Genomic DNA, 27,154 nt, shown 5'->3' on the forward strand with positions numbered 1-27,154 from the left:
AGGTATAATCATTTCCTCTATTGATTCTGATTTAGTCTCTGAAATTGTGGCTGATCAAGGTTCAGCTCCCGGGAACCTTCCTGAGAACAAGCTGTTTGTTCCCCTGCAATTCCGGCTAAGGGTACTTAGGGAAAATCATGACTCCGCACTATCTGGTCATCTAGGCATCCTGGGTACCAAGCACCTCATTGCCAGAAACTATTGGTGGCCTGGGTTGCCTAAAGACGTTAAGGCCTACGTCGCCACTTGTGAGGTTTGTGCTAGGTCCAAGACTCCCAGGTCCCGACCAGCGGGCTTACTACGTTCTTTGCCCATTCCCCAGAGACCTTGGACCCATATCTCCATGGATTTTATCACCGATTTTCCTCCATCTCAAGGCAAGTCGGTGGTGTGGGTTGTAGTAGACCGCTTCAGTAAGATGTGCCACTTTGTGCCCCTCAAGAAACTACCTAAATGCTAAGACGCTAGCTACCTTGTTTGTCAAACACATCCTGCGTCTCCATGGGGTCCCTGTCAATATTGTTTCTGACAGAGGGGTACAATTTGTTTCATTGTTTTGGAGAGCCTTCTGTAAAAAGTTGGAGATTGATCTGTCCTTCTCCTCTGCCTTCCATCCTGAAACTAATGTCCAAACTGAGAGGACTAATCAGTCTCTAGAACAATATTTAAGGTGTTTTATCTCTGACTGTCAATATGATTGGGTCTCATTCATTCCCCTCGCCGAATTTTCCCTTAATAACCGGGTCAGTAACTCGTCAGGGGTCTCCCCCTTTTTCTGTAATTTTGGGTTTAATCCACGGTTCTCCTCCGTTTCACCTGGTAGTTCCAACAATCCCGAGGTAGAGGTCGTTCATCGGGAACTGTGCACAGTCTGGGCCCAGGTTCAGAAGAACCTAGAGGCGTCCCAGAGCATACAAAAAACTCAGGCAGATAGAAGACGTTCTGCTAACCCCTTATGGTCGGGGATCTGGTGTGGCTATCGTCAAAGAACTTGCGCCTTAAAGAGGCTCTGTCACCAGATTTTGCAACCCCTATCTGCTATTGCAGCAGATAGGCGCTGCAATGTAGATTACAGTAACATTTTTATTTTTAAAAAACGAGCATTTTTGGCCAAGTTATGACCATTTTTGTATTTATGCAAATGAGGTTTGCAAAAGTACAACTGGGCGTGTTGAAAAGTAAAAGTACAACTGGGCGTTTATTATGTGTGTACATCTGGGCGTGTTTACTACTTTTACTAGCTGGGCTTTCTGACGAGAAGTATCATCCACTTCTCTTCAGAACGCCCATCTTCTGGCAGTGCAGACACAGCCGTGTTCTCGAGAGATCACGCTGTGACGTCACTTCCCCAGGTCCTGCATCGTGTCAGACGAGCAAGGACACATCGGCACCAGAGGCTACAGATGATTCTGCAGCAGCATCGGCGTTTGCAGGTAAATCGATGTAGCTACTTACCTGCAAACGCTGATGCTGCTGCAGAATCAACTGTAGCCTCTGGTGCCGATGTGGCCGACACGATGCAGGACCTGTGAGTGACGTCACAGATCTGCACTGCCAGAAGCTGGGCGTTCTGAAGAGAAGTGGATGATTCTTCTCGTCAGAACGCCCAGCTAGTAAAAGTAGTAAACACGCCCCGATGTACGCACATAATACACGCCCAGTTGTACTTTTACTTTTCAACACGCCCAGTTGTACTTTTGCAAGCCTCATTTGCATAAATACAAAAATGGTCATAACTTGGCCAAAAATGCTCGTTTTTTAAAAATAAAAACGTTACTGTAATCTACATTGCAGCGCCTATCTGCTGCAATAGCAGATAGGGGTTGCAAAATCTGGTGACAGAGCCTCTTTAAGGTCCCGTCCAAGAAGTTTGCTCCCCGGTTTATAGGGCCGTACAAGGTCATTGAAGTCCTCAATCCTGTCTCCTTCTGACTGGAGTTGCCCCCATCTTTTCGAGTACACGACGTGTTTCATGCCTCCCTCCTTAAACGCTGCTCCCCGTCCTTGGCTCCCTCGAGGAAACCTCCTGTCCCCGTTCTCACCCCTGAGGGGGTGGAATTCGAGGTGGCCAAGATTGTGGACAGCAAGATGGTCCAAGGCTCCCTCCAGTACCTGGTCCATTGGAGAGGATACGGGCCTGAGGAGAGGACTTGGGTACCCGCCGGGATGTTCACGCTGGGGTTTTGGTCAGGAGGTTCCACCTTCGTTTCCCCAATAAACCAGGTCCACCTAGAAAGGGTCCGGTGGCCCCTCATAAAAGGGGGGGTACTGTAAAGGATCTGCCAGGCACAGCTTCTGTGTCAATTCCCATAGGTAATCAGTCTGCACCTGCTTCTATGTCTGTGAGACTGACTCCATCTTCCACCACTCAGGATGGCAGGCTTAGGAGTGGGAGAGCCTATCACAGCCTGGCCAGACGGAGCTAGCTCCCGCCCTCTGTCTATTTATACCTGCCTTTCCTGTTCCTCCTTGCTTGTGATTCTTCTCGTTTGGTTTCCTGGCCCTGCTGCAGCTTCTGAACTATTTGACACTGCTCCATATTGACCCTGGCTTACTGACTACTCTCCTGCTCTGCGTTTGGTAGCTCGTACAATCCTGGTTTGACTCGGCTTGTTCACTACTCTCCTGCTCTGCGTTTGGTACCTCGTACACTCCTGGTTTGACTCGGCTCGTTCACCACTCTTGTTGCTCACGGTGTTGCCGTGGGCAACTGCCCCTTTTCCCTTAGCTTCTGTGTACCCTTGTCTGTCGTGCACTTACTGAGCGTAGGGACCGTCGCCCAGTTGTACCCCGTCGCCTAGGGTGGGTCATTGCAAGTAGGCACGGACTGAGTGGCGGGTAGATTAGGGCTCACTTGTCTGTTTCCCTACCCCCATCATTACACTGACGCACCAAAACTTTAAAAAGGTATAAATTTATTGATGACAATAAAACAACAAACTTGTATATGGCGTTGTCCAAAGATATAGGTATGAAATACCTATAATTGTATCTGCAAGGTGCAATGGAGAAACTTACCCATCATGTAAGAAACGCTATCTGGCATCACACCCCGACATGTGTTTCGGCAGGATCTTTGGACAACGCCATATACATATATATATATAATTTCCTTGACTGATAGGCTGCTGTAGCAATACCTCCTATGCATGGTTTTATGTAATAGTCGGGAGCATATTTTCTTTGGCATTTTGTGGCCCTATATATGTACATTAAGTTTGCATGCTGTAACCTACTTCACATTCATTGCCTTCTCAAGTATACAGCCCCATCTTTTGTGTATCACTGTTTGGTGTCCATCTGTACTGTGGTAATCAACTCTATTTTAACTTGTTTTTTGTCTTATTGACATCAATAAATTTATACCTTTTTAAAGTTTTGGTGTGTCAGACTCAGATTTTTAGGTTCTTGTTTCTTTCCCTTTTTATCTCCATCTGGCCCAGACTACTTATTCCAGTCAGGAGTCGTCTCTGCAGAATTTGAAACACAGACATGTTGGTTTCTCGCTGTAGATTATGCCACAGCATCCACTTGTAGATAGTGCCACAGCGTCCCCTGTAGATAGCGCCACACACAGCTCCCTGTAGATAGTGCCATAAACAGGCCCCTGTAGATAGTGCCACAGGCAACCACCCCCTTGTAGATAACGCCACACACAGCCCCTCCTTGTCGATAGCGCCACACAGCCACCACCTGTAGATAGTGCTACACAGCCCCCCTCTTGTAGAGAGAGCCACACAACCCTCCCTCTTGCAGATAGTGCCACACCCCCTTGTAGATAGTGCCACACAGTCCCCCTTGTAGATAGTGCCATAAAGCCCTCTCCCTTGTAGATAGTGCCACCCCCCTTTTATTTACCTAGCCCTGTTCCCGCGATGGACGGAGGAGCTCCACAGCCTCCAATTGCGTAGGCCAGCGAGATCAAGCAGGGGCGTAACTAGGAAAGACTGGGCCCTATAGCAAACTTTTGACTGGTGCCACCCTCCGCTGGGTATCACACAACCCCCCCCTTGTAGATAGTGCCTCCCTATAGATTCCACCACACAGCGCCCCCTGCCATACACAGCCCCCTGTAGATAACGCCATACAGCCGCTGTAGATAATGCCATACAGCCCCAATATAGATAACACCATACAGCCCCCCTGTAGATAACGCCATACAGCCCCCCTGTAGATAACACCATACAGCCCCCTGTAGATAACGCCATACAGCCCCCCCTGTAGATAACGCCATACAACCCCAAATCCCCCCTGTAGATAATGCCATACAGCCCCCCTGTAGATAGCGCCATACAGACACCCCCTGTAGATAACGCCATACAGACTCCCCTGTAGATAACGCCATACAGACCCCCTGTGGATAACGCCATACAGCCCCCTGTAGATAATGCCATACAGACCCCCACTGTAGATAATGCCATACAGACACCCCCTGTAGATAATGCCATAGAGACCCCCCTGTATATAACGCCATACAGCGTCCCCCCTGTAGATAACGCCATTCAGACTCCCCCTGTAGATAACGCCATACAGACCCCCCTGTATATAACGCCATACAGAGTCCCCACAGTAGATAACGCCATACAGAGTCCCCCCTGTAGATAACGCCATACAGACCCCCTCTGTAGATAACGCCATACAGACCCCCTCCTGTAGATAACAACATACAGAACCCCCCTGTAGATAACGCCATACAGACCCCTCTGTAGATAACGCCATACAGACTCCCCCCTGTAGATAACGCCATACAGACCCCCCTGTAGATAATGCCATACAGACTACCCCCTGTAGATAACGCCATATAGCCCCCCCGCAAAAAAAAAAAACGACCTATAGTTTGTCCTATAAAAGAGATGTATCCCCTATCCACAGGATAGGGGATACATGTGTGATCGCTGGCAGCGATAAAGAGGACGGGGAACCGAAAGTCCCCCGAAGTTCTCCATGACAAACCTCGGACTTCCGGCGTCTGCGCAGTTCAATAAAAATGAAAGGAGCGCTGGTCACGCATGCGCACAAGTGCGACCGGTGCGTAAGTAATTTCTATGGAGCTGCAGACAGACCCCGGAAGTCCGAGGTTTGTCATGGAGAACTTCGGGGGACTTTCGGTCCCCCGTTCTCCTTATCGCTGGTGCGTCCCAGCGATCCCACATGTATCCCCTATCCTGTAAATAGAGGATGCATGTCTTTTGTACCAACAACCCCTTCAGTGGCGTCGCGCTGTAGCAGCCATAGCAGCTGCTAGCGTAGCCTCCGGCCATGGGGGGATTGTAGATAGTGCCACACCCCCTTGTAGATAGTGCCATAAAGCTCTCTCCCTTGTAGATAGTGCCACCCCCTTTTATTTACCTAGCTCTTTTCCCGCGATGGACGGAGCAGCTCCACAGCCTCCAATGGGACCCTTGCGTAGGCCAGCGAGATCAAGCAGGGGAGTAACTAGGAAAGACTGGGGCCCCCCTCCGCTGGGTATCACACAACCCCCCCTTGTAGATAGTGCCTCCCTTTGGATTCCACCACACAGCGCCCTCTATAGATAGCACCATACACAGCCCCCTGTAGATAACGCCATACAGCCCCCTGTAGATAACGCCATACAGCCCCCTGTAGATAACGCCATACAGACACCCCTGTAGATAACGCCATACAGACCCCCCTGTAGATAACGCCATACAGAGTCCCCCGTGTAGATAACGCCATACAGACACCCCTGTAGATAACGCCATACAGCCCCCCTGTAGATAAGGCCATACAGACCCCCCTGTAGATAACGCCATACAGACACCCCTGTAGATAACGCCATATAGACCCCCCTGTAGATAACGCCATACAGAGTCCCCCCTGTAGATAACGCCATACAGACCCCCTTGTAGATAACCCCATACAGAGTCCCCTTTGTAGATAACACCATACAGACCCCCCCCTGTAGATAATGCCATACAAACCCCCTCCTGTAGATAACACCATACAGAACCCCCCTGTAGATAATGCCATACAGACACCCCTGTAGATAACACCATACAGACTACTCCCCCCTGTAGATAACGCCATATAGCCCTCCCCCCCAAAAAAAATGGCCTATAATTTGTCCTACAAAAGAGATGTATCCCCTATCCACATAGTGACAGGTCAGAAGGTTTGATTGGTGGGGGTCCGAGCACTGAGACCCCCACCAATCGCTAATACGAAGCAGAAGAAACGCTCGTGTGAGCGCTCAGCCGCTTAGTTTCTGTTTGGCTTTTTCCAGAAATCAATGTAACGGAGTACAGGCTCAATAGAAAGTCTGAGAGCCAGTACTCCATTACATCTGCTTTCCGGAAAAAGCCGAACAGAAACGAAGCAGCTGAGCGCTCACACGTGCGCTTCTGCCTCTTCGTTTTAACGATTGGATGGGGTCTCAGTGCTCGGACCCCCACCAATAAATACTTCTGACGTGTCACTATGATCACTATATCAGAGGTTTGTTGAATGTTTAGTTAACCTTTATAGAGAATCTGTCACAGAGGTGCATGCTGTAACCCCCTTAAGGACGCAGCCTAGTTTGGACCTTAGAGAGGCTCTGTCACCAGATTTTGCAGCCCCTATCTGCTATTGCAGCAGATAGGCGCTGCAATGTAGATTACAGTAACGTTTTTATTTTTAAAAAACGAGCATTTTTGGTCAAGTTATGACCATTTTTGTAGTTATGCAAATGAGGCTTGCAAAAGTCCAAGTGGGTGTGTTTAAAAGTAAAAGTCCAAGTGGGCGTGTATAATGTGCGTACATCGGGGCGTTTTTAATACTTTTACTAGCTGGGCGCTCTGAAGAGAAGTATCATCCACTTCTCTTCAGAACGCCCAGCTTCTGGCAGTGCAGACACAGCGTGTTCTCGAGAGATCACGCTGTGACGTCACTCACAGGTCCTGCATCGTGTAGGTTTAGATACAGGGCCCCAGCACACAGTAATCTTATACTGTATAAGATTACTGTCTGCTGGACCCTGTATCTAAGCCTACATTGTGGTAGGCTTATATACAGGGCCCATCAGACAGGATCACACATGGGCCATGTATCTAAGCCTACCATGTGATTGGCTTAGATACAGGGCCCAGCAGACAGTATCACACATGGGCCCTGTATCTAAGCCTAACACACGTGTTACTAATCATTTTTTGTGTGTTTTCTTACAGGTTCGGTCGTTGGACTACGTCGGATTCCAGGACTACTTCGATCACGGCTTTTTTTTAATTATCAATAAAATGGTTAATGAGGGTTGTGTGGGTTTTTTTTTTATTTCAATAAAATATTTTTTCTATGTCTTTGTGTTTTTTTTTTAAACTATATTACTACCGCCTTAGTAATGGCCGCCGGCTGATTGACAGCATCCATTGCTAAGGTGGGGCTTAGTGTTAGCCGATGCAGAGGCCAACAGTAACCCCCTTTATTACCCCGGTACCCACCGACACTAGGGGTGCTGGGAAGAGCCGGGTACGATCCAGTACCTGACCATCTGTAGTGATGGTCGGCCACGGGGGTGGCTGCAGGCTGGTATTATCAGGAGGGGAAAGGCGAAAAACAGTGGCCCTTCCCACCCTGGTAATGCTAGGCTGCTGCTGCTTTATTGTATCTGGCTGGTTATGAAAAATGGGGGGGACCCCACGTCATTTAAAAAAATAAAAATAAAATAAAATTATTGGAAAGAATGATGTGGGGTCCCCCGCAATTTTCATAACCAGCCAGATACAACACAGCAGCAGCAGGCAGCATTACAAGGGTGGGAAGGGCCACTGTTTTTGGCCTTCCCCAGCCTAATACTACCAGCCTGCGGCCACCCCGGTGCCTGCCCGTCACTACAGATGGTCGGGTACTGGTTCGTTCCCGGCTCTTCCCAGTACTACTGGTGGCGGTGGGTACCGGGGTAATAATGGGGGTTAGTGTAGCCTCTGCACCGGCTAACATTAAGCCCCGCCTTAGTAATGGAGGTTGTCAATAAGTCAGCGGCCATTACTAAGGCGGTGATAATAAAGTTTAAAAAGATACAAGCACATAGAAAAAATATTTTATTGAAATAAAAAAACACAACCCTCATTAACCATTTTATTGAGAATAAAAAAGACGCCGTCATTGAAGTTCTCGAATCCGAAGTCCAACAATCGAACCTGTAAAAAAAACAAAAACACACAAAAATAATCAGTAACACATAAAGAAGCAAAATGATTGTTCTTACCTATCCTGGGTCCAGCGCTGGAGCCGCAATGTCAGCGAGCTGGGCCCTGTATCTAATCATATCATGTGTGATACTGTCTGCTGAGCTGTGTATCTAATCCAATCATGTGTGATACTGTCTGCTTGGCCCTGTATCTAATCGTATCTGGTGTGATACTGTCTGCTGGGCCCTATATCTAATCCGATCATGTGTGATACTGTCTGCTGAGCCACTGTATCTAAGGCTGGGTTCACACGACCATGTTGCGTCCGTAATGTACGGAACGTATTTCGGCCGGAAGACCCGGACCGAACACAGTGCAGGGAGCCGGGCTCCTAGCATCATAGTGATGTACCTCGCCTCGCTGCAGGACAACTGTCCCATACTGTAATCATGATTACAATGTCATTTTTGATCAAAATGTCTTCTTTTCACAGGGAACAAAATACCCCATTTTGTTGCCCAATTTCTCCCGATTGCGGCAATATTGTGGTGATAAACTGCCGTTTGGGCCCATGGGAGGCCTCAGAAGGGAAGGAGCGATTTGTGTTCTTTGGATTGCAGATTTTACTGGATTGGTTTTCGGGTGCCATATCGCATTTGCAGAGTCCCAGAGGTATCAAAGCAATGGAAACCCACCAGAAGTGGCCACATTTTTAAAACTACACCCCTTAAGGAATTCATTTATGGGTGTTGTGACCATTTAGACCCCACAGTTTTTTCAGAGAACTTATTTGAATTGGGCTGTGAATTAAAAAAAAAATTTCATTTTTTCCAATAATATGTAGTTTTGGCTCAAAATGTCTTATTTTCACAAGAAATAAAATACCCTAATTTGTTGCCCAATTTGTCCTGAGTGTGGCAATACTCCACTCGTGGTGATAAACTGCCGTTTTGGCCCATGGGAGGGCAATGTGTTTTTTGGAGTCCAGATTTAGCTGGATTTATTTTTGGGTTCAATGTTGCATTTGCGGAGCCCCAGAGGTATCAAAACAATGGAAACCCCCAAGAAGCGGCCCCATTTTAAAATTTACACCCCTTAAGGCATTCATCTAGAGGTGTAGTGAGCATTTTGACCCCACAGGTATTGTCTAAAAGGTAATGCGCAGCAGATGGTGCAGTGTGAGATTTGCAATTTTCTATATATGTATGCCATTTCAGTGTCCAATATATTGTGCCCAGCATGTGCCACCGGAGACATACATCCTATAAATTGTAATGTGGGTTCACCTGGATACGGAAATACCCTACATGTGGCTGTTATCTGCTGCCTACGCACACAACAGGGCTTAGAAGGGAAGGACCACCATTTGGCCTACTGGGGATTTTCTGGTGCTAAGTCGTGAATGCATTGACCCCATTTTTAAAACTACACCCCTTAAGGCATTCATCTAGAGGTGTAGTCAACATTTTGACCAGAGACATTTACCCCATAAACTGTAATGTGGGTTCTCCCGGGTACGGCAATACCCTACATGTGACTGTTATTAGCTGCCTGGGCACACGGCAGGGCTCAGAAGGGAAAGATGAGGGGGATAAGCTGTGCCGAATGAATCAGGGTAAGTAAAACTGGGGTAGATTAAAAATCAAGGGATGTATGATAAATTTTAAAACACTTTCATACAGAGCCCTGGTTTTTCAGGACACGTGTCACATTGATATATTGTGTCATACCTTATCCCCCTCTTATTTCAGACTTTGCACCTCTTTTGACATTTTCCCTTCTTGCCAGTTTGGGGAAATTCTCCTGGAAAGTATCGCCCTGGTACGATGGCATCGCCTCCAGAAGTCCTGGGTGCCCCCCCTTCTTGGTCCCTAAAGATTAGGTTCTTGATAACCACCTCTTGAAATTCCAGGAAAGTTCCCGTCTGGCCTGCACATCGACATAGCATGTACACATTGTACAATGCCATCTGTATGATGTGCACGGCCAGCTTCTTATACCACACCGCATGGCGCTGTAGGGCTTCAGGACTTGATCTGACAAGTCCACCCCTACCATGTACCTATTGTAGTCCAAGATGCAGTCTGGTTTGGGGGTCTCTGTACTGGTACCTCGTAGGGGTACATGGGTACTGGTGTGGCCATGTATTGTTGTCAATACAAGGACATCTCTCTTGTCCTTGTACTTGACACACAATATGTTGCTGCTAGAATGTGCCCTGCTCCCACCCCTTCTTGTTTGCCCAAGCAGAGTTATAGGGAGGCCTCTCAGATTTCTTCTAGCAGTGCCGCATGCTGCAGTACTTCTGGAAACGAGGCACTTAAGGAGTGGGACACTCTATAAAAATTATCCATGTAGAGGTGGTAACCCTGGTCCAGCAGTGGGTGCACCAAATCCCACACAATTTTTGCATAACTCCCAGTCAGGGGTCGGGGTATTCTGGGGGCTGAATACTGCTGTCCTTCCCTTCATATATCCTAAATTTGTACATATACCCTGGTGCACTCTCACACAGCTTATACATTTTCACGCCATACCTTGCCCTCTTACTCGGCAGGTACTGGTGGAATTGAAGACTCCCTTTAAAATGTACCAGGGACTTATCAACAGAAATACACGTCTCGGGGGTGTGTGCTTGGGAAAACCGGGCACTGGAATGGTCTAATAGCGGTCTCCGTTTATACAAACGGTCAAAATTGGGGTCATCTCGGGGTGGGCGCCTCTCATTATCAGTATAATGGAAGAAGCGAAGTATTGCCTCCTTTTCTTTTTTTAGGTTCCATTTCAGTTCTGAAGTTGCTTTGAGAGGCCTATATATTAGAAACCCCCATAAACACCCCATTTTAGAAACTAGACCCCTCAAAGTTTTGAAAACAGCATTTAGAAAGTTTATTAACCCTTTAGGTGTTTCACAGGAATTTAGAGCAAAGTAGAGGTGAAATTTACATATTAATTTTTTTGGGCAGAAAATCCTTTTTATTCATTTTTTTTCTGTAAAACAGAAGTTTTTACCAGAGAAACGCAACTTAATACTTATTACCTAGATTCTGCAGTTTTGAGAAATATCCCACATGTGGCCCTAGTGTAGTAATGGACTGAAGCACCGGCCTCGGAAGCAAAGGAGCACCTAGAGGATTTTGAGGCCTCCTTTTTGTTAGGCACCATGTCCGGTTTGAAGAGGTCTTGTGGTGCCAAAACAGTGGAAACCCCCGAAAAGTGACCCCATTTTGGAAACTAGACCCCTTGAGGAAATCATTGTAGTTTTCATGGGGTGCATGCGACTTTTTAATCAGTTTTTATTCTATTTTTAAGAGGCGTGGGGACTAAAAAACAGCAATTCTACTATTGTTTTTTATTCTATTTTTTTACAGCGTTCACCGTGTGCTATAAATGACATATTCACTTTATTCTGCGGGCGATACGATTACGGCGATACCAGATGTTTATAGTTTTTTTTATGTCATGGCGTTTGCACAATAAAATACTTTTTGTAAAAAATCATTTACTTTTTGTGTTACCTTATTCTAAGAGCCATAACTTTTTTATTTTTCCATCAAGAAAGCCGTATGAGGACTTGTTTTTTGCGTAACGAACTGTAGTTTTAATCAGTACCATTTTTAGGTACATCCGACTTTTTGATCTCTTTTTTATTTCATTTTTTGGGAGGTGAAGTGACCAAACAATTGTGATTCTGGTATGGTTTATTATTATTTTCTTCTATGGCATTCACCGAGCAGGATAAATAACGAAAAAATGTTGTAGTTCAGGCCATTACGGACGCGGCGATACCAATTATGTATAGTTTATTTGTTTATTTATTTTTATTAATAATAAAGGACTGATAAGGGAAAAAGGGGGATTTTTACTTTTATTACTTTTAAAACTTTATTTTTTCTTATTTTTACACATCTTTTTTTTTACTTTATTACTTTGTCCCACTAGGGGACTTGAGGGCAGGAGGCCCTGATCGCAATTCTAACACACTGCACAACATGCGTAGTGCAGTGTATTAGGGCTGTCAGCTACTCACTGACAGCAAGCACAGTGGGTCCTGACTTTGTCAAGACCCACTAGGCTTCCGTAGATGGCATAGCCGGAAGCCATTGTTAGGCGTCTGGTTGCCACAGCAACCATCGCTGCCCGCTATCATGTAGCGGGCCGTCGATGGTGGTTTAACCCCTAAAAAGCCGCGATCGCTATTGAACGCGGCTTTTAAGGGGTTAATCAGCGGGAACACAGCGATCAGTCCCCGCTGTAGAAGCTGCGGCAACTGCTGTACGAGACAGCAGCTGCCATAGCTCCTGTATGTGTCGGGAAGATGGCCGAAATGGCCGTTCCTCCAGTGACATACTATTAGGTTTGCCCATCAGGGACATTTATGGCATATCCGCAGGATATGCCACAAAAGTCAGATAGAAGCACGTCCCACCTGCTTCCGTAACTGCCATTTACTTCTATGGGAGTTACAGAAACAGCGTAGCTCAGTGAGCTACGCTGTTTTCCTGAATACATGGTCGGAAATGACGAAGTGGCCGGGAGGCATCGGGAACTGAGAAAGGTAGGGGTTTAGGGGGCCCCGTTCTAGAGATAGGTGCAGGTCCCACAGTTGGGAACTGCCTCTATCTGATATTTATGGCATATCCTGTGGTTATGTCATAAACACTGGCGTAGCTATAGGGGTCGCAGCGGTCGCAATTGCGACCAAGCCCAGAAGCCAGGGGGGCCCACGGCCCCCCGCACCACATCAATAAAAAGTTACTATAGTAACTCGGGCCGCGGGCCCCTGTTACTATAGTAACATACTTTACTTACCTTCCTGGTTCCGGATCGCAGCTGAGGTCCTGACGTCAAGCGCTGTGCGCAGCGCATGACGTCACAGCGCTATGCAGCCGCGCACAGCATCGAGACTACAGAACTCCCGCCGCGGCCGAAGAGGAAGGTAAGGTTAGCCCTGACTGGCGGGGTCCGACTCCCGGGACCCGCCAATCAGCTGTTTTGAAGGGGCCGCAGCACTCGTACGAGAGCTGCTCCCCTTCATTCCTGTCACTTCATTCCGGTCACACTGTGAATCGGTGTCGGCGATTCACAGTGTGAGCGAGTAGTGAAATGAAGGGGAAGCAGCTCTCGTACGAGTGCTGCGGCCCCTTCAAAACAGCTGATTTGCGGGTCCCGGGCGACACATCAGCTATTGATGGCCTATCCTGTGGATACGCCATCAATGTTTAGGGACTGCACAACCCCTAAGCCTACGATGTATCAGGCTTAGGGGGCCCATGAGACAGGATCACAGATTGTGTGATCCTGTCTGCTGGGCCCTGTATCTAAGCTAATCACATGGTAGGCTTAGATACATGGCCCATGCGTGATCCTGTCTGCTGGGCCCTGTATCTAAGCCTACCACACTGTAGGTTTAGATACAGGGCCCCAGCACACAGTAATCTTATACTGTATAAGATTACTGTCTGCTAGACCCTGTATCTAAGCCTACCTTGTGGTAGGCTTAGATACAGGGTCCCACAGACAGTATCACACATGGGCCCTGTATCTAAGCCTTAGGGTATGTGCACAGACACTAATTACTTCCGTAATTGACGGACGTATTTCGGCCGCAAGTAAAGGACCGAACACAGTGCAGGGAGCCGGGCTCCTAGCATCATACTTATGTACGATGGTAGGAGTCCCTGGCTCGCTGCAGGACAACTGTCCCATACTGTAAACATGTTTTCAGTACAGGACAGTTGTCCGGCAGCGAGGCAGGGACTCCTAGCGTCGTACATAAGTACGACGCTAGGAGCCCGGCTCCCTGCACTGTGTTCGGTCCGGTACTTGCGGCCGAAATACGTCCGTCAATTACGGACGTAATTAGTGTGTGTGCACATACCCTAACACATGTGTTACTAATCATATTTTGTGTGTTTTCTTACAGGTTCGGTCGTTGGACTACGGCGGATTCCAGGACTACTTCGATGACGGCTTTTTTTTTTATTAATAAAATGGTTAATGAGGGTTGTGTGGGTTTTTTTTTTATTTCAATAAAATATTTTTTCTATGTCTTTGTGGTTTTTTTTTAAACTATATTACTACCGCCTTAGTAATGGCCGCCGGCTGATTGACAGCATCCATTGCTAAGGCGGGGCTTAGTGTTAGCTGATGCAGAGGCGTACACTAACCCCCTTTATTACCACGGTACCCACCGCCACCAGGGGTGCTGGGAAGAGCCGGGTACGATCCAGTACCTGACCATCTGTAGTGATGGTCGGCCACTAGGGTGGCCGCAGGCTGGTATTATCAGGAGGGGAAAGGCCAAAAACAGTGGCCCTTCCCATCCTGGTAATGCTGCCTGCTGCTGCTTTATTGTATCTGGCTGGTTATGAAAAATGGGGGGGACCCCACGTCATTTAAAAAAAACAAAAAAAAAATAATAATTGGAAAGAACGATTTCGGGTCCCCCCCAATTTTCATAACCAGCCAGATACAACACAGCAGCAGCAGGCAGCATTACAAGGGTGGGAAGGGCCACTGTTTTTGGCCTTCCCCAGCCTAATACTACCAGCCTGCGGCCACCCCGGTGCCTGCCCGTCACTACAGATGGTCGGGTACTGGTTTGTACCCGGCTCTTCCCAGTACCCCTGGTGGCGGTTGGTACCGGGGTAATAATGGGGGTTAGTGTAGCCTCTGCACCGGCTAACATTAAGCCTCGCCTTAGTAATGGAGGTTGTCAATCAGCCATAGGCCATTACTAAGGCGGTGATAATAAAGTTTAAAAAGATACAAGCACATAGAAAAAAATATTTTATTGAAATAAAAAACACAACCCTCATTAACCATTTTATTGAGAATAAAAAAAACGCCGTCATTGAAGTTCTCGTATCCGAAGTCCAACAACCGAACCTGTAAAAAAAACACAAACACACAAAAATAATCAGTAACACATAAAGAAGCAAAATTATTATTCTTACCTATCCTGGGTCCAGCGCTGGAGCCGCAATGTCAACGAGCTGGGCCCTGTATCTAATCCTATCATGTGTGATACAGTCTGCTGAGCTGTGTATCTAATCCAATCATGTATGATACTGTCTGCTGGGCCCTATATCTAATCCGATCATGTGTGATACTGTCTGCTGAGCCACTGTATCTAATCCTATCATGTGTGGTACTGTCTGCTGAGCCACTGTATCTAATCCTATCATGTGTGATACTGTCTGCTGAGCCACTGTATCTAATCCTATCATGTGTGGTACTGTCTGCTGAGCCACTGTATCTAATCCTATCATGTGTGGTACTGTCTGCTGAGCCACTGTATCTAATCCTATCATGTGTGATACTGTCTGCTGAGCTGTGTATCTAATCCTATCATGTGTGATACTGCCTTCTGAGCCACTGTATCTAATCCTATCATGTGTGATACTATCTGCTCAGCCACTGTATCTAATCCTATCCATAGTTTATAGGGTCGTAGTTCTATAGATATGCTATGCTGTCTCATATACACACTTTTTTTGGGGGCGGACACATATGTATTGGGGCTATTTCCCGGACATTTTAAGCCCTGAGGGTATGTTCACACGGCAGCGTCCGTTACGGCTGAAATTACTGTGCTGTTTTCAGGAGAAAACAGCACCGTAATTTCAGCCGTAATGGCATGTGCAGGCGTCTTTTGCTGCGTCCATTACGGACGTAATTGAAGCTGGTTTTCCATGGAGTCCATGGAAAACGGCTCCATTTACGTCTGAAGAAGTGACAGGCACTTTTTTACGCGCCGCCTTTTGACAGCGGCTCGTAAAAAAAATGACCGTCGGCACAGAACATCGTAAGACCCATTCAAATGAATGGGCAGATGTTTGCCGACGCTTTTGAGCCGCATTTTCGGACGTAATTCAATGCTAAAACGCCCGAATTACGTCCGTAAATAGTGTGTGTGAACCCAGCCTTAGTGACGCCCCGGCTGCTAGTGCTGCATTGTTGGGTCACTTAGGAGACCCAGCGATGCAGCTGAAAGCGGACCGTCGGCCATGAGAAGTTTGCGGGGGGGGGGCCCAGTAAGAATTTTTGCATCGGGGCCCATGAGCCTCTAGCTCAGGGGTGGGCAAACTTTTTGACTCGCGGGCCACAATGGGTTCTAAAATTTGACAGAGGGGCCGGGCCAGGAGCATTTGGAGGGAGTGTTTGGGCCGGATATACTAAAGCATTAAATGTAGTGTGTGCAAACCTCATAGCACCTACACATACAGCCGTTGATCGGACTTCAGTGAAGAAGTATTTTGTTAAAGTGAAATAAAGAGAAATACGCGCCACATTAACAACGGTCAATGTGTTTTGAGTGCGCCATCTATTGGGAAAACGTGGGCATTGCAGGGAAAGGGGAAAAAAAAGGAGGTTTTTACTATAATTTGGACAAGTTCGGCGGGCCGGATTAAAAAGCCTAACGGGCCGTATGTGGCCCGCGGGCCGTAGTTTGCCCATGTCTGCTCTAGCTACACCCCTGGTCATAAATGTCCCTAATGGGCAAACCCCTTTAAAGCTAACTAAATATTACGTTTTCAATGACATTGATAAAACAATTCCCATGAACACCATTAAGCAACCAGCAAAACGGGCACAACTGACGATGGTTATGTTTCTATTGGGATACCCATAGAAAACTTTAGCAACATGTTCAGTCATCTTATGACCATTTATGATTCCCATGTGTTTAAGTCTCTTTTTAATGCACCCTGTTTTCCATTTAGTATTTTTCAGTGTAACCCTGTACTGGTTCGTACCAGCTGTAGCCTCGCTCAGAAACTGCAGCTGTACATTAAAGTACCAAAGTCTGCATAGAATAGCCAAGTGAAGATTCGGACTCTCAAACAAAGAGCACACAGTGCCATGAATCAGTCCCTTCTTGTTTTGAATTGTGTCTTTCATGACTTCCTCTTCTACTTGGCTGATGGCAAATAGATAAGAAAACTGCTGTCAGTTTGTCTTTGGGTATAAATGATGGATTTGCACATTATAGCAATTTATAGTTTTAATTGTGAAAAGCACCAAATTAGTGTTCCAAAATAAACATAGTCTGGACGGTTTTATATTTACTGAATGCAGTTTATAGTTCTTCACATGTATCATGCTGCACTGTCATATACAGTATATAGCTCATATATATTGTTCTACCATAACGTTGAAGCCACTGACAGGTGAAATGAATACCATTGATTGTCTTATCACAACGGCACCGGTAATGGGGTGGGATATCTTGGCAGCAAGTGAACAGTCAGTTCTTGAAGTTGATGTGTTGGAAGCAGGAAAGATGGGCAAGTGTAAGAATCTGAGCGACTTTGACAAAATGCTGGTTACATAACTGGACTTCGCAATTTAAAATACTTAAAGGATCTGCTTCTAACGTCTTGGTGCCAAATACCACAGAACACCTTCAGCTGTCTTGTGGAGTTCATGTCTCTACGGGTCCAAGCTGATTGAGGCTACACACACAGGAGCGTATCAGATTCACGCGCGTGAAAAACGTGCGTGAATCTGGTCCGTTATGCATCAGTCTGTATGCGTTATTCACGCACTCGCAAAGCACATCTTTTTTTTTTTTTATTATTTTTAATTGTATTGAGGTGCAAATCACGCACCGCACACGGATTTTCACGCATCCATTGACTTCAATGGGTGACTAGGTGCGTGAAAAACGCACCAATATAGGACATGCAGTGAGTTTTACGCAACAGACACACGCTGCGTGAAAACTCCTACATGTGTGAACGGCCCCATTGAAATCAATGGGTCCGTGTGCTGCGCGTGATTTCCTGCGCATCACACGGATGTTATATATATATATATATATATATATATATATATATATATATACATATATACATATGTATATATATAGTTTTATTTTAATAATCTAATAAAACATATTCTTTATTGTATTAGAACATGGTTAAATCAGACCAAGTGGAGTCAAGACGAAAGCCAATTCAAAGGCCTACTACACACGCGGCAGATTTTGTTGCAGATTTTATGCTTGCTGCAGAAAAAACTTATACAGATGAATGGAACTGATTTTCAGTCACAGAAATGTCTGCAACAATAATAGTTTTCATTGGTACCATTGTGCACTACATACGACTTATTGCTAAAATTGTATTTTTTGGGGAAGGGATGATTAAGAAAAAGCAATTCTAAGGGCGGGTTCACACATGGCGGAATTTCACTTAAATTCCGCTGCGGACACTCCGCAGCGTTAATCCGCAGCGGAGCCGTTTCTCCATTGACTTTCACTTTAATTTAGCAGTGTTCGTTTACACGATGCGTACAATTCCGCTGCGGAGCATAGGCTGCGGAGCGGAATTTGGTGTCCGCAGCATGCTCTGTCTGTTGCGGAGCAGTGGCGGACTGGTTGCGGACTCATGGCGGAATTTCTCCATTGACTTCAATGGAGAGTCAAAATTCCGCAATGAAGTCCGCAGATCTTATGTGTGCTGCGGAGCGTATTGTTTTTACTACCATGACATTTCTTCATTCTGGCTGGACCTATGTATTTCTAGGTCTACAGCCAGACTGAGGAAGTCAATGGGGCTCCCGTAATGACGGGAGCGTTGCTAGGAGACGTCTGTAAATAGTCACTGTCCAGGGTGCTGAAAGAGTTACGCGATCAGCAGTAACTGTTTCTGCACCCGGGACAGTGACTACCGATCTCAATATACATGTATCTGTAAAAAAAAATATAAGTTCATACTTACCGAGAACTCCCTGCGTCTGTCTCCAGTCCGGCCTCCCAGGATGACGTTTCAGTGTAAGTGACGGCTGCAGCCAATCACAGGCCAAGCACAGGCTGCAGCGGTCACATGGACTGGAGCGTCATCCAGGGAGGTCGGGCCGGATGCCGAAAGAGGGACGCGTCACCAAGACAACGGCCGGTAAGTATGAATTTCTTTGACTTTCACTAGGGAAAGTGCTGTCCCTTCTCTCTATCCTGCACTGAATAGGGAGAAGAGAAGCACTTTTCCTGCAGTCCGCAGCGGCCAGTCCGCATCAATTTTCTGCACATTTTGTGCAGATCCGCTGCAGAATCTGCAACGCAGATTCTGTGCGGCATTGATGCGGACAGTTGCGGAGGAATTCCGCCATGTGTGGTCATGCCCTAACTCATTCACCGTGAAGGATAAGTAACGCTAACGTTTTATAGGACTGGTCATTACTGTAGCCGTGATGCGTCATGTGTACTTTCCTTAACATTTGAATTTTTCCCTTGATAAAGCATTTTGTAATGGGGTAATGGGAGGAAAGGTTTTTTGGGTTTTCCTTTGCATTCTTTTTCTAAACAATTTTTTTTATACTTGTTTTTACTTTTTGTTTAGTCTCTCTAGGGGTGTTAGACATGCAATTGCTTCAATAGTACATTGTAATACTTCTGTATTGCAGTGCCTAATGCCTGTCAGTGTAAAACTGGCAAGCATCCTATTAGGCCCTGCCAGGGCCTAATAGACACACACAGAGGGCCCCCGGGAAACCCATCGGCACCCCGCGATAGTATCGCAGGGTGCCGATGGGTTGATATACAGAGCTCGCTCCTTCTGCCTAACCACTTAGATGCCCTGATCAATAGCTATTGACCGCAGCATCTGAGGAGTTGAATGGCCGGGATTGTAGTAATCTACAATTCCAGCCGTTGCAGCTCTAATATATTTATGGTGTGGGCATCATCCCCATTCTGTACATTTAACTACACAGTGCCAGCGCGATAAACCATGTTGCCAAGGAAATAAGGGTTAGGCTGGGTTCACATGACCTATTTTCAGGCGTAAACGAGGCGTATTATGCCTCGTTTTACGCCTGAAAATAGGGCTACAATACGTCGGCAAACATCTGCCCATTCATTTGAATGGGTTTGCCGACGTATTGTGCAGACGACCTGTAACTTACGCGTTGTCGTTTGACAGCTGTCAAACGACGACGCGTAAATGGACTGCCTCGGCAAAGAAGTGCAGGGCACTTCTTTGCCATGTAATTTGAGCTGTTCTTCATTGAACTCAATGAAGCACAGCTCAAGATTTACGAGCGTCTCGCAAAATGCGAGGAGGAGCATTTACGTGTGAAACGAGGCAGCTGTTAACAGTCTGTCTTTTCACACGTAAATGCCTCTCATCGTGTGAACATACCCTTAGGAGGAGTGACATCATGCGCCGCAACGTCTTCAGACGAACTGACCCACCACCCATCAAGCAGGGAGAATGTTGTAGCGGAGGCTTCATGTTTAGTATCTCTGATGTTTGTGGATACTATTAAAGCAGGTGAGAGGCCATTAATAAAATAGTGAGTGACAGAGGTGCGACTTGAAGTTCCTTGGCTCCAATGCAAAATCTCTACCAGGGTCTTCAACTAGCACATACCGATTATAGTACAGGTGTCCTCACATGTATGACTGTAACCTTTGTATCTACTATAGTTACACCCTTTGTGAGTGAACACCTTAGCAATTCTATCCGTATCCCAAAATCATGTTCAATAAAGGACGAAAGAAGGAAGTGGCAAATGTACCCCCTTTATGAAATGAGGCTCCCATGTGCACATAGCTTCACCTTGCATGCATGTACAATGATGACATTTAAATCAAAGATTAACAATACATCTTTTACATAACCGGTGTTTTAAAACACATGTCTTACATATGACAAGAAGAAGTACTTGTGGCAGATGGTGTTAAACAGAAATCTTCAAACTAGACTAGAGGTCTACCATAAACCGCTCCAAAGATCAAGAACTGCTGTCAGGCTGAGTTATTACATCTTGTCATTTGTTGACAATTATTATTTTTTTGTAGACTACATTATTTATACATACTGTATATAAAATGTGGATTTCTGTCCCACATATATGACAGATATAATATGACAAATCCTTTTAGGCCAGGATCACACACACACACACAGTTTTTAGTGCAGTTTTTGGCTCACCTTTTTGAGACAAACACAGGAGTGGACTCAACAGTAAGGAGATGCATCAGTCTTTTCTTTGTACTTTTCCTTTCTTTTCTAATCCACTTCTTGCTTTGGCTAAAAATAAATAGCAAAACACTGCACCAAAGACTGCATCAAAACTGTGTGTGATCCTGGTCCTACTCTCCTGATTGGTAAATGGCACAGTGTATATTATATTCATATAGGTTCCAGGAATCTAATGTATAATAGGATATCATTACACACATGCCTCTTGTAATTTACACTTACAGTGAATCTCCAACTTTTATCAGTCAGTCAGTCAGGTCCAACATTCTGTGTTGATTCATTTCTTAACAGTTGGAGCCAGTGTTTCCTCTCAGGGTACAGATGTAGCCGTCTTTATCTTGAATTTTAACGCATTAGATAAACAATGGCTAGATCCCTTATCTTGACTTTTTCAATGACTTTTGAATGGCTTTTGTTGTGTGATATCGCGCTGCAGCAAGTTATCAGAATCAAGTTAAAGATGGCTACATCCGTATGTTCACACGCAAAGTAAAAAACGGCTGAAAATTACAGAGCTGTTTTCAGAGGAAACAGACTCTGTTTTTCAGCCTTTTTTTAAGCTGAAGACGTTTTTTGAGGCGTTTTTTCTAGATGTTTTTGGAGTTTTTTTTCCATTGACACAATGAAAAGCAGCTCCAAAAGTGGCTCAAGAAGTGTCATGCTCCTTCACTTTACGGGGCATTTTGTTACGGGCCATTTTTTTTAAACGGTGGCGTAAAAAAACGCCCCGTCTGAACGAAACGCTGTTTTTCCCATTGAATTCAATGGGCAGATGTTTAGAGGCGTTCAGCTACCATTTTATAAGGGGTATACGCCTGAAAACACAGCGTGTGAGCATACCCCAAAGCTGGCCATACACATTAGATAAAAGTTAGTCGAAATGGCCGACGGCGGGCTCCTGTCTGCTGGAAATGTGGTCGTCCAGGTTGGAAAATATTGGCAGTGGTCGGCAAAGCTACATGTGTATGGATATTTTTCATCAGCTCCAGGGTTTCAGTTTCTTTTTAAAAGTGACTCCCTGATCATCCAGTTTAGCACTCTCCCCACCACCATTGCTGGTGGGATATTTTGTTCATTGTCTTATGTGTATGACCAGCTTAAGGGCTTTTTAGACGAGCCAAGAAATTGTAAAGATCGAACAATTAGCGATTCGTTAGCGAGTCATTCCGTAGCAAACGATCGTTATTTAATTGCATCTATTATCGTTGAAATAGTCGCTATTGTGAACGGTATTTAGGTTGCTTGTCTGGCCACTTTTTGTGCATTTGCACATGCTTTCTCGTTGGAAGACAAATGATACCTGTTTAAACTTGCGCATTTAGTGACGATGAACAATAATATTTCTCTCATTCAAAACTATGCGATCGTCGATATACGAAGGATATATCGTTAATCGTTCGATCACTTGCAGTGTTTAAACCCTGATTGATCATTTTTGCTGAATCGAACGATTATTCAACGAGAATTGACTCGTCTAAAAGCCCCTTTAGGCTGTGTACTCTGGAATGGATATGCTGTCAATAACAGATAATACCCCGCCTTCTCATTAGTCAGGTATGAGATTGAGGGTATGTGCACACGGCTTATTATCGGCCATTTTTCGGGCCGTAAACAGACCACTTTTTCACTACTTGAGCAATTTTTGGAGCCGTTTTTCATTGACTCTATAGAAAAACAGCTCCGAAAACCTCTGTAAAAAACGCAACAAAAAACACAAGTTTGCTTAAAAAACGTCTGAAAATCAGGAGCTGTTTTCCTTTGAAAACAGCTCCGTATTTTCAGACGTTTTTTGGTAAGCGTGTGAACATACCCTAACACATTTAACAACAGCTTCTCTACTTGGGAGTCAAATATATACTGCACATGTGTGTGGGGGGTTAAGATTAATTTCATGTACATTATCCAAACTTCCCCAAGGCTAACATTTCAACTGACTTGCCACACTATGGATTCATACATCACGTTACACTCATACTTCACTTACAAACCTACTGTATATGTGTACATTCAGTTCCATAAACATGTGCTGCCTTTTTAGTTAGGTGCAGGAGAACTTTGTGGCATGCCGTGCGTGCTGCAACCCCTAATACAAAAGTTTAAAGTACAGACAAACTATGAGAATCCAGTGTTGCCCGCTTTTTATTTATTTTTATTCATTTATTTAAAGGAATAGAAAATCATATCGTTTTCTAATATACATACAATCCATTCGGAAAATGTTCAGATCCTTTCAGTTTTTTCACATTTTGTTTTGTTGAGGCCTTGTGTAAAAAATAAAAAAATCACGTTTTTCCCCATCATTCTGCACTAAATACTCCATAATGACAAAGTAAAAACAGAATTTTAGCATTTTTTGCAAATTTAGTAAAAATTAAAAACTCAAATTTCGCATGGACATAAGTATTCAGACGCTTTGCGTCATGTCTGGAGGAAACGAAGCACTGCTCTTCACCTGCCCAATACCATCCCTACAGTGAATCATGGTGGTGGCAGTATCATGCTTTGGGGGTGTTTTTCAGCGGCTGGGACAGGGAGACTGGTTGAAGACCTATTCCAGAGTGCTCTGGACCTCAGACTGGGCTGAAGGTTCGCCTTTCAACATGACAATGACCCTAAGCACACAGCCAAGACAACACAGGAGTGGTTTAGAGACAACTCTGTGAATGTCCTTGAGTGGACCAGCCAGAGCACTGACTTGAACCCAATCGAACATCTCTGAAGAGACCTTAAAATGGTTGTCCATTGACGGTCCCCATCCAACCTGACATAGGTGAGAGCATCTGCAGAGAAGAATGGCAGAAAATCCCCAAATCCAGGTGTGCAGACCTTGTGGCATTATACACAAGAAGACTGGAGGTTGTTATCGCTGCCAAAGGTGTTTCAACTAAGTACTGAGTAAAGCGTCTGAATACTTATGTCAATGCAATATTTTAGTTTTTCAATCTAAAAAAGTTAGCAAAGATTACTGACATTCTGTTTTTCACTTTGTCATTATGGAGTATTGAGTGCAGAATGATGGGGAAAAACGTGAATATTTTTTTATTTTAGCACAAGGCCTCAATATAACAAAATGTGAAAAAAATTAAGGGGTCTGAAGACTTTCCAAATGCATTGTATAATAGAAATTCTGCTCATTTACCTTTCTTATAGCAGTGCAGTGGCCTGTATAAAAAGGGAAAAAAATGGTATAGCCCACCGATTAGTCCATAGTAATGCATCCATAGGATAACTGAATGAACTAAAGAGGAGAAAATAGTATTTCTACCTCCAGCAGAATCTTATCAGGTCTGTCAGTGTCTGTGCAGGAGCATCACATTATTCTCCCTGTTTCCTCTGTGTGTTTTGTTATTTTTAACAGTTAAAGGGGTTGTACACGATCAAACAACTAATGACCTATCCGCAGGATAAGTCATCAGTACATGATCAGTGCGGGTTCGACACCCTGACCCTGCACCAATCAGCTGTTCCGGCTGCCTCCAGGCGCTGGATGTCTTGAATGGTATGCAGTAGTTGGAGCCGGAAACAGAATTGGAGCCGGAAGCATTCACTTGAATAGGAGCAGAGCTGTAGTTCTGCAGAATGGCCGCTATGCAGTGGTCGGAGTCATCTGATTCTGGCTTCAACTACTGCATCCTGTGGCTAGGTCATCAGTTGTCCGGTCGTAGACAACCCCTTTAACTTTATTAACGACATGACAACATCACCTAGAGACAGGCAGACATTTTATAAATCTTCTAGAGAGACGTTAAATACACACACAGTGAAGTAGTTATTTTACTATTAGTCCTATTCTATGCTTTCCCAACACATGTCTGTCATGTAACCCTATTTCTTACTCTTACTGAATGTTAGGGGTCACATGATGTGTGAGGATGGGGGGTCACATGACTGGTGCCATGTTTAGCCCTATTCATTTAGCCTGTGAATGCATTACATACAACTAATCTGTGGGCTATGCCATTCTACTGTGACAGGGGCCTCATGAACTATAAGAAATGTATGTAAGCAGAATTTAAAAAAAATTTATATTAGAAGATTGTTTGATCTTCTATTCTATAAATAAATACAAAAAAAAAACTGGCAACTGCCATCATGCAATAGACCATACAAATTACTACATTACTGATCAGACGCATTCAGAGGCATGATAAACAATGACGTTTGGTGACTCACAGGTGACATCTTCAATGGAGTAATTCTCTTCCCTTTTCTTTTCCATCTGATCTAGACCTCCATGGCGACTTCTTGTCCACTACTCGTTTCTGCAGTTTTCTCCCCAGAAGTATATTTCTCCTCGCTTTTCCAGCACCCACCGCACCTATTCCCCACCCTCTCGAACTTCCCATTATGTCGCCCCTGTAAAAGTACCATACTGGTGCTTCCACCATTACACTTCCTTCTATTGCCCCAGGTGCCCACATTACTCTATCTGCTGTGAAGTAAAGTGTCTCTAAATAATGTATTTCAGAAATAATGGTGTCATAACTTTAGTTACCCCAAAAATAATCTTGCGAAACCGATAGTGCCCCAGATGGTAATAGTTTCCCACACAGTAATGTGCCCGTCCTTGTTTCCCACATACCATTAGTGCCCTCTAAGTGGCATCACACAGTAATAGTGCCCACTTAGTGCCCTCCACAAAGTAAACGTACCCCTTTTAGTGCAATTGTCCCATATAGTAATAGTGCCCTAAAAGTATGCACCACAGTAAAACTAAAAAAATGAATACTCACCTAACCCCATTCCTATGTAGAACGGAGCAGCTCAGTCTCTTCCGGCCTGTAGCCTGCATCGTGAGAGGCATTGTACAGGTGCAATGACATTACTGCAATATGCTGGCCTGTGCTGGGGTGCGAGTGCCACATAGGATGCAGGCCTGAAGTGGCTTACAACAAGAGTGAATGCACCAATTTTTGTGACGTTTATCGTGGTTTACAAAATTTGGAAAGGCGACGTAGTTTAGGCCAGATTTATTAAGTAGAATAGGTGGTAGATTTCATTTCCTGACTGTTAGACAGGTAAAAATGTATTATGAGGCGTGCCGTGCGTAAATTATGTCCAACTACCTCTTTGACGTAGACTGACATAAAAAAAATGCCAATGCATTCGTAGCTACGATTAAGAGCCCTAGTGGTTTGAAACGCGTCACCATCTTCTCATTATTTTAATCTGTTTTAAACATGACCGAATAAACTAGATGTTTTATCACTATGAATGCTGGATACATCCCTTTTCATTTAAAACAGTTAAGTTTTCCAGGAAAACAGTGGCCAGCCAGAACATTTCCCCTGTGACTTTCCACTCTGACTAATAAAGAGCAGAAGGCTGCCCTTTTTGACATCCCTTTTTCATAATAAGGACTATGGACAGGGATTATCGTAATTAGACAATCGCTTGAAACTATTTTTAATTATTTACAGCAAAAACGCTTACTTAAACAATAATGTGTGCACAGGCCGAGTGTAGTCATATTGATTTTTCCACCGGAACAGCTTGCTCACCAGGTTCACTGACTCAGGTATTGGGATGAGCATGATTAGTCATTTCCTCGACTGTTCTTATTAACTGTAATAAATGTGAAGGGGTAGCCCAAAATCCATAAATACTGCTCGTGTGTGAGATTTATATATTTTTCCACATAACTTATACTGCACCATATTCTGCAATGCTGCAGAGAGAATATGCTCATTTACACACTGCATGTATCACTCACACACCACATGCACCTTGCTGTAAAAAACACAATACTTAACAAAATGTTACAAAATTATATTGATGATTTTTTTGGGTAATATTTTTCTTTAAGGATTTTCAAACCTGGGTGGACAATATTGATGAACATGGCTTTGTATTGGTCTCATTTGGGGCTGGAGTAAAATATTTATCTGAAGATATAGCTGAGAAACTGGCAGGAGCTCTTGCCAAATTGCGACAGAAAGTACTTTGGAGGTAAGATGTAATTATGTGCCCACAAAATAGGACACTAATGTCCATAGCAGCCAATCAGATCACACTTTTTTCACTTTTAAAACG

General features: G+C 44.8%; 1 protein-coding gene across 2 annotated transcripts in view; it reads left to right on the forward strand.

Annotated features, from left to right (window-relative positions):
• Positions 1–27,154, forward strand: part of UGT8 (UDP glycosyltransferase 8) — a 105,009-nt gene that overhangs the window by 68,907 nt on the left and 8,948 nt on the right. For both annotated transcript variants that reach the window (XM_075860582.1, XM_075860581.1), the window contains one exon: positions 26,928–27,070. In XM_075860582.1, coding sequence (XP_075716697.1) covers positions 26,928–27,070 — 143 coding nt within the window. The remainder of the gene's footprint in view (positions 1–26,927; positions 27,071–27,154) is intronic.

Source organism: Rhinoderma darwinii, chromosome 1 (genome assembly GCF_050947455.1).
Source record: "Rhinoderma darwinii isolate aRhiDar2 chromosome 1, aRhiDar2.hap1, whole genome shotgun sequence".
In the NCBI taxonomy this organism is placed as follows: domain Eukaryota; kingdom Metazoa; phylum Chordata; class Amphibia; order Anura; family Rhinodermatidae; genus Rhinoderma; species Rhinoderma darwinii.